Here is a 9,124-nt window from a genome sequence, read left to right as displayed (position 1 = left end):
TAAAAGAGAAGACAGAAGAGGGAGCAGGGAAATCTGAAGGAACTGGGAGATGAGTGGAGAGGATAGAAGACAGACGTAAAGGGGTTAGGAGATGATGGAGAGTCTAAGAGGGAAGTGGAAATGTTAGAAATGGAAATGTACTTCTCCTTCACTGATCTGAAGTAATATATAACAGGGCTGGATGGATGATGATGATGAAGTTGATGATGAAGACGATACTGATGGCGACCGTGACGATGATAGCGACAATAACAATGACGATGACGATGATGATGATGATGAAGATGATTACGACGACGACACCGAGGAAGATAATAATAATGATGATGATGATGATTATTATTATTACACCCACTAATTCTCTCACTGTAGGGACTGAAATATCTAAAAAATATAAATTCTGTAGTAACTGATTTATCTTCTAACCCTTCATACTCGTGATAATTTCCCACAGCTAATTAACTCTCGTCTGCTCTACTGGTAATGAGAATAAATTATGTAAGTGATATTCTGGCGTAGATAGGATTAAGCTGTCTGAGAGCTATGAAAACATAAGCCGTCTCCATGGCAACCACTACACACACACACACACACACACACACACACACACACACACACACACACACGAGGCAAGCCCTGATTTACTCCTTTCGCCAAGTTACGGTCAAAGTTGCTTACGCTGCCGTCGTCCCCTGCAAGCGGCTGGACCCCATGCCTCACCGCTCCCTGGCAAAGACTAATTTACACAGCCAGGGAGTGGATAGTTTGGGTTTGCAGTGGAACGTGATATTTTTACTTACGTTTAAATAACTGTGCAAGCCGGGGTCGGGGTCATGTGGTGGTGGTGGTGGTGGCAATGATGGTAGTAGTAGTAGTATCAGTAGTAAAATTCTGAATGTAAACCCAGTGGACTGTAGGCTGAGGCTGGGGGGACCATGTGTTGTAATGGTCACTTGTGCATCCTGTTCTTGCCTATGGACGTCTGGCTTCGGAAATACCACGTAATTTTTAAGCAATCCCCACCTAACCGATCCTACTGTATAATATTAACGTTTTTCTTCCACTCAGACCTGATTTTCTGTCACCATTTAACAAGGGGTAAAACTGCCATCACTCCCCCTTAAGTGCTGGCCTATAACAAGATATTTTTTTGATGAATATGATGCTCTTCACGACGAGGAATGATGGAGAGGATGCAGAGTCGTAGCGTTGTCGTCTTCTGGCACTAAGCAGCGGGAAATAAGCTGCAAAAGGACGAAAAAATCCCCGCCAGGTTAAAGTGAATGTAGTATAGAATAGTGAATGTATTAGACAGGAAATGACTTAACAAACTGCCAAGAACATCAGGTAGTGAAGTGAAATACAGAGGTGTGGATCAAATGCCTCAGACACCATGTAGTACTTTTAGGGGAGGGAGGGTTGGGATGGAAGAGAGGGAGAGAGAGAGAGGATGCTGGGGGAGAGAGGGAGGGTTGGGGTGAAGAGATGGAGAGAGGGAAGGAGAGAAGAGATGATGAGAGAGAGAGGGAGGGCTGGGATGAAGAGAGGGAGGACGAGAGAATGAGAGGAAATGAGGAAAAGAGGGATGATGGAGGAGAGAGAGTGAGGGCTGAGATGAAGAGAGAGAGGGTGGAGGGAGAGCTGGGGTGGAAAAAAGGACGTGAGAGAGAAAGGGTGTTGGTGGGGGTGAGTAGCGGAGGTGGGAGAGAGCACATGGTGAGAGAGTGAGAGAGGGTAGTGGGGGAGGGAGAGGGGGGGTTGGCGGGGAGGGGGAGAGACAGAGGGGGGGATGGCGCCAGAGAGAGGAAGGGGGTTGGCAGGGGTGGGAGGGGGAGAGTAGTGAGGGAGTGAGAGGGGGGGTTGGTGGGAGAGCAGAGGAAGAGGGTGGCAAGGGAGGGAGATGAAGAAACCACATTTTTCTCATCGCTAACCAAGAGAGAATCGGAACTTATGCTGAGAGAAAAGCAGTCTAGAAAGAATTAATATTATCCTTAAAACAGTGGGATTCGAACCTTTAAAATCTGAATAGAGGGTTATGGACTCCCTCTCTTCCTCCTCCTCCTCGACTCTCTCCACTTCTCTCTTCCTCCTCCTCCTCCACTCTCTCCACTTCTCTCTCCCTCCTTCTCTCCACCGTTTCTCTCCCTCCCTCCGCCCCTCGCCTCCCTCCATCTCTGTCCCCTCCCTCCCTCCCTATCCAGCAACCTTCTCCCCCTTCCCTTCCCTCCACCCTTCCACATGCCAGTCACTCCTCTCCCTTTCCATCCTCCTCCTCTCCACACCTCTCCCAACCTCCCTACCTCTAACCCTCATTCCTCCTCCTTCTTTCCCCACTCCTTCACTTCCCCTCTCTCTCATTCCTCCCTCCCTCATTCTTCTCATTCCCCTCTCCCTCATTCCTCTCTCCCTCATTCCCCCCTCCCTCATTCCCTCTCCATCCCCACTCCGTCAGTCCCACCCCATTCCCCATTCCTTCATTCCCCCTGCTCTCTCTCCTTCCCTCCTTGTACTCAGTCCCTCTCTCTCATTCCGTCTCTCCATCCCTCATTCCCTCCCATCCCCCCCCCCGCTCTCTCTCTCTCTCTCTCTCTCCCAATATTGCCTCTCCAAATTCTTTCTGCCTGCATTATCATAATATATTCCTCTTTCCTCCTTTACATCAGAGCCAGACCTGTGTTCCGAATTAGGAGAGAGAGAGAGAGAGAGAGAGAGAGAGAGAGAATGCATATGCTTTTTTCTCTGCAGTCTTGTTAGTATGTAAATGCTATAAATGTATGTGTGTGTGTGTGTGTGTGAGTGCATGTGTGTGGGTGTGTGGGTGTGGGTGTGTGATGCTGGAGAAAGGTGCCTTCACGTGGACGCACTGATATAAAAGGTATTTCCTCCCTGTTTCTCACATTGCAGGATGAGGACAGCTTCATCCTGTAGTCCACCGGGTTCAGGTTCATATGAGCTTGGGATGCTGCTACTACTACTACTACTACTATTACTTCTACTACTACTCCTACTACTACTACTATTGCTTCTACTACTACTCCTACTACAACAACTACAACTACTGCTGCTACTACTACTACTACTACTACAACTTCTACTTCTACTACTACTATTGTTATTGCTGCTACTACGAATACTACTATTACTACTCTTCTATTTGTCGTGTTCACTCCCTTTCCCTTTCTATTCGTCATTTTCGCTTCCTTTCGTCTTCCCTTCTTCTTCACTCACGTCTAACCTTCCTATTAATTTTTCAAAATCCATTCCTCACTTTCACTCATCTTCTCTTTCATAATTCACGTTCCTCTTCTGACCATCTTCACTCTTCTCATACAGCCATCACCTTCCCTCACTTTCCTCTCCCGGTATCCTCTTTCTTCCTCCAATTATTTTCACTCACTTTCCTCTTCCAAATGTCCTTCTCATTCACTTTCCTCCTTCAGTCAACACCATCACTCGCTCTTCTCATTGTCATCATCATCACTCCCCTTTCGTATCATCATCTCCACTCACTTTCCTCCTACAACCACCACCATTCACGTTCCTCTTCCAATCATCATCTTACTTTTTTCAGTCATCTTCGTTCACTTTCTTTTTCCAGTCATCACACTGTCATTTCCCTCTTTCAGTAATCATTCATTCATATTTCTCTTCCAGTCATCATATTCGCTCATTTTCCTCTGCTATTCACTCATTTTCCTCTTCTGTTCACTCATTTTCCTCTTCTGCTCATCATCATTACATTTTCATTCAGCAACGATTTCAGTCAGGTAAGAGTGGGTCATAGGAGCCTGAATTCCTGTCATTAACCCTCATGGTGTCAGGACAACTCTATCTATTCAAGCTAATGCCAGACGCTTTAGTTCAGGTGAGAGTGAGCAACTGGAGCCTGAGAGTTAGCCATAGGAGCCTGAGTGAGCCATAGGAGCTTGAGTGAGCCATAGGAGCTTGAGTGCGTTTATACTGTCACCATTAACCCTCTCATGGCTAGAACTGTTTTCTTTTTTTTCCCCTGGTTAACGAGACGATTGTATTCAGCAGAGAGAGAGAGAGAGAGAGTTCTAGAAGCCCAGGTGTTAGTGCTCTTTTTTCTTCTGTCTTCGCCTAAAATTGCCATCTCAGAATCTTGAATCCTAAGTGTGTTACAAGAGATTAACACCAGACTATGATGCCAGTCACGAGAAAGTGCTATGGAATGGATGCAGAGCCATAGCATTGCATTTTTACGCCACTGAATTCCGTGAAATAAGCTACAGAAGGACGAATATCTGGTCCAAGTTACGGGGAGGGAACTAGTCACGTGACCCCCCAATGTCGTCTCATCTGATGCCCCACTGAGGATTTTGTCTAATTTCCTTTGACTTGTATGATTTTCCAGCAATAAAGCGAGACTGCCCTTAACCTGAAGTGCATATAACATTCTTAGCCTCTTATGGCTCACTTTCAGTTCAATATAATCATCAAATGTTAGCTGGAGTAATATGCAAGAGTTGCTCAGATCGTCACAGACCTAATGGCGACGGAATTAACACTTCCAGACTCTTAAACCTACTCTCAGCTTCATTATATCGTCTATCGTCAGCTGAAGTTAAATACTAGAGGCGTCCAGGTCGTGAGAAATTTAAATCAAGCTTTAATTTGGTCTTTAAAGTTTTGTAAACAAGCCACATTGCACCTCCGTGGGCTTTAAACATTGCCAACATTGCCTTACCACCACATTGTTTCATAAATTTCAAAATCGTCGATGTATGCAAATTTCTATGTCTTTACGGCTTCATGTATGTTTCTAGTTGCAGGATATAGTTTATACCTTGAATAACTTTAAACTGAAGTGATATTTAATTATATATTCGCATTTCACCTGGGCATCGCAGTTGGTAGCCTTGCATCCTGTCAGGTTTGCCAACCGAAGAAACATTTTACATTGTTCATGTGGTATGTTTTCACTGTACTTTCCATGCCTTGCAATATCTTATTATACAGTTCTTCCCTAGTTACATTACTCTCAACTAATGGACAGGGTAAATAAAAACAACGGTTATGTTTTTCTATTTTCTACTTTACACGTAGGGTTGGTATTTCGTCTTTTCTGCCAGGTGGCCAGGATGCCCGGCTCAGAGGGCGTCCCGGCGAACTCAAGGGAGGTTGCGCTGATGTGCTGTGGCATTCGAAGCGCGTTATTCCCGGTCTCTGCGGGGGCAGCGTTTATCCACAGTTCTAAAGGTAACATAAACTATTAAATTAACATTTGTAGATGACGTTTGGACTTATACTGACGATACAAGTGAGGATAATGGACTCTGGTTACCTGTTTGACCAGGTGGTGCATGCCGGCCGTGTGGACGAGAGGACGCGAAGGTAGCGCCGAAATTCCGAGCCCTTACTTCAGCAATCCAAAAGACCAGCGTTTAATTGAAGTGTTGAAGTTGATATTGGGTATTTAATTGACTTTTTAGATGACTAATGGACGCTCTTTTACGGTAGAGGTGGTGATTGTTACGTGAACTGCCTAACTACCGTGGTGCAGACTGCCTGCTCGGGAGGTTGTCGCGAGTCGGGACGGTGATTCACGCACAAACTCGCCATTATTTCCGTCGTAAGATGAGTTTGTGCAGGAAGGACGAGGACAGAAGAGCTGAAAGTAATCTTGTCTTATTTTTCAGATATAAGTCCAGAAGAGAAGATGAACGCAACGAAGGAGAATTAGTGTCGTCTTGTGAACCCGCACATCCGCTACGATACGCACACAGCCCACGAGTTCCAAAAGTGCACACAGGATTCAGGAAGGGACGAGGTGCGGTACAAGGCGTATATCGTTAAGGTAAATGAAATCATAACTTATTCTTTATATTTTACTTGTCATTAATGGATTCTCGTTTGCCCTGTACAATAGTTCAGGGTCGAGCAATTTCCCTCTAGGATGTTCATCTGTACATTCATCTGTTGTACATGATTTTCAGAGTACTAAATTTGGCTACAATTGTACATTACCAAGCTTAATGAGTTACAAAATTGGTCGTAGATACATGTAGATATATATTATACAGTCATTATAATAATTACAAGGAACGACCTAGTTCAACAATGTGTTTAGATATTTTTTAGCGTTTATTAGGATATGTAGTTTATCATGCATTACACACACACACACACACACACACACACACACACACACACGCACGCACGCACGCACGCACGCGCGCGTATACACCTTGATTCTTCATTACACAGTATATTTAGGGCTAGCGAAAGTAGCGCTGAGATTCTGAGCCTTTCCTTTACCAACCCACCCAGACCAGCGTTTAATAGATGTGTTGATGTTGATATTGGGTACTTAATTAACTTTTTAGATGACTAATTGACGCACTTTTACGATAGAGGTGATGATTGTTACGTGAACTGCCCAACTACCGTGGTGCAGACTGCCGGTGCGAGGGATTGTCGCAAGCCCGGACTGTGATTCACGCACAAACTCGCCATCATTTCCGTCGCAAGTAAGATGTGTTTGTGCAAGAAGGACGAGGATGGAAGAGCTCAAACTAATCTTGTGTCTTCTTTCGCAGATATAAAACCAGACGAGAAGATGAACGCAACGAATGAGGAGAATTACTGTGTCTTGTGAACCCGCACATCCGCTACGATACGCACACAGCTCACGAGTTCCAAAAGTGCACACAGGATTTAGGAAGGGACGAGGCGTGCTACGAGGCGTACATCGTTAAGGTAAATGAAATCATAACATATTTGTCAATGGATTCTGGTTTGCCCTGTACAGTAATTCAGGGTTGAGCAATTTCCCTCTAGGATGTTCATCTGTACATTCACCTGTTGTACGTTATGTTCAGGGTACTAAATTTGCGTACAGCTATACATTACTTAATACTGCGTTACAAAATTGGTCGTAGATAGCAAACAGATTTACAATCCATTAGCTAAAAGATTATTACTGAATATTACCTATAATGACGACGTTAAGCAATTATTTTTTCATTTAGCATTATTATTGGTTTATTTTTTAAGGAAACACACACACACACACACACACACACACACACACACACTTATACAGCTTGTCTTCATTACACAGTACATTTATGGTTAGTTTACAACGAATTGCAACACACACACACACACACACACACACTTAAACAGCTTGTCTTCATTACACAGTACATTTATGGTTAGTTTACAACGAATTGCAACACACACACACACACACACCCACACCCACACCCACACCCACACCCACACCCACACCCACACACACACCCACACACACACACACACACACACTTATACAGCTTGAGTCTTCATTACACAGTACATTTAAGGTTAGTGTACAACGAATTGCAACACGCACGCGCACACACACAAACACACACACACACTTTTGTACAGCTTGAGTCTTCATTACACGGTACATTTACAGTAGGGTTAGTTTACGATGAATTTCCACACACACACACACACACACACACACACACACACACAGTCTGAGTGTAATCCCTTCAATCCGATGACGTAATTTTAGAATGAGGTAACCCCTCTAGTTCGTAAAGTCTATCTTGAACTGGTTAAAATCGTCTGGAGGTAGCAAGAATAAATTTAACAGCATCTAACCCCCTCGAAATCGAGAACTCCTCCCTAGCTGAGTAAAATCACCTGAGATTAACAATAAAATGAATATCGCCGTAACCTCATCAAATTAAAGGGATTAATGACTAACAATTATAAACTTTTTTTTTTCTCCAAGTGTAAAATTCACTCATGATTCGTAAGTGGTATTTTAAAGCTCTCTAAACAGTATAAAAATACATACCATATTAAACTGATACGAGTGGTCGGTAGTTAAGCAGATATTCATTCCATATTTGCAAAACCCATAATAAACAAAGGTGCTTTAAATATTATTCATCTCGTAATAGCAACCATTATACAAATATTATTCACAAGGGACATTAACTGAGTTCGGTGACTTTATTTTATTCATTTTTTTTTAAAATTAAGGATGCCACTAGGCTATTATTTTTACTTTCTATAAATTTCTGGCGTTCAGGGTGTTATTTAATGCTGTATCTAACTCTTCTGTCTCGAAAAGTCACTCCTAAGCTGATCAATCGCTTCGAGATAGACTAAGCTTAATGTCACTAGATTGTTACCTTAGATGATACTTGTCACGAAGAAGTGCTTTGGAAAGGATGTAGAGCCGTTGTCTTCTCTCATTTTCCGTTTGAGCTGCGTGAAATTAGCTGCAAAAGAAAGAATAGCTAAAGTGAACCGTATATATTCAGCACATTTACTTAGACCTGACAACCCCATTCAGCTCAGTTGAGGGCCAAGTGCTGTCAGATTGTAGGGTTGATTTGACTAGGAACCAAGGAGACTCACTTCACAACTGACACAAAACATGACTTAGGATTAAGTTGAGAGAGTGATCCAGTTCTGTCAGATGAAAACAAAAACGATTAAAGTTAGAATACCTTCATTTGGGGGGAGGAGAGAGAGTGCACCTTGTGAAGTTCAGGGATTGGTCTAGTTCTGTCAGATGAGAAATAAATCTATTTACCTAGAGTGAGAGGGAGGAGGGAGTGTGCATTGTTGGTCGATCACTTAGTCTCTGAGCTCTAATTGGCGGGGACAGGAGGGGACATGTCTCACCAACCACCAATTTCGATACTGATTCAAACAAGGCAATGAAGATTTCGTGACACTCTTTCCCTGGGCGATTTATTTTGCACATCACACCTCATCCTTTTATAAGATGTTGATGCAAATTGTGGGATACGAGAGTGATAAAGTGTAGTTGGGAAAATGAATCCCATAGGAGGAGATGTTAAGAAGCGTCCTCAGGCACTTCGAACAGCCCAGAGCTTCGACACCGTGCTATCTTTGCCTCCTAGTGGTATTGCGATATTGAACACAGAACACGCCATTTTGAGTGAAACGAGAGAGAGAGAGAGAGAGAGAGAGAGAGAGAGAGTGAGTGAGTTGAGTGAGTTATTAACCGTACCCTGTATCTTGTTTATATAGTTTATACAAGGTTACTGGAGACATTAGACTGTCACAAAACGCGCGCGCGAGCACACACACACACACACACACACACACACACACACACACACAGCTG

General features: G+C 43.6%; 1 protein-coding gene across 1 annotated transcript in view; it reads left to right on the top strand.

The window, feature by feature from the left end:
- Positions 1 to 6,619, top strand: part of LOC145408219 (uncharacterized) — a 73,985-nt gene extending 67,366 nt beyond the window's left edge. Inside the window, exons 7-9 of the mRNA XM_080278975.1 lie at positions 5,252 to 5,355; positions 5,661 to 5,791; positions 6,561 to 6,619. Coding sequence (XP_080135101.1) covers positions 5,252 to 5,355; positions 5,661 to 5,791; positions 6,561 to 6,619 — 294 coding nt within the window. The remainder of the gene's footprint in view (positions 1 to 5,251; positions 5,356 to 5,660; positions 5,792 to 6,560) is intronic.
- The last annotated feature ends 2,505 nt before the right edge of the window (positions 6,620 to 9,124 follow it).

Source organism: Coenobita brevimanus, chromosome 76, assembly GCF_032717465.1.
Source record: "Coenobita brevimanus isolate Jiangsu-jjx chromosome 76, ASM3271746v2, whole genome shotgun sequence".
NCBI lineage: Eukaryota > Metazoa > Arthropoda > Malacostraca > Decapoda > Coenobitidae > Coenobita > Coenobita brevimanus.
This window is presented reverse-complemented; position numbering and strand designations above follow the sequence as displayed.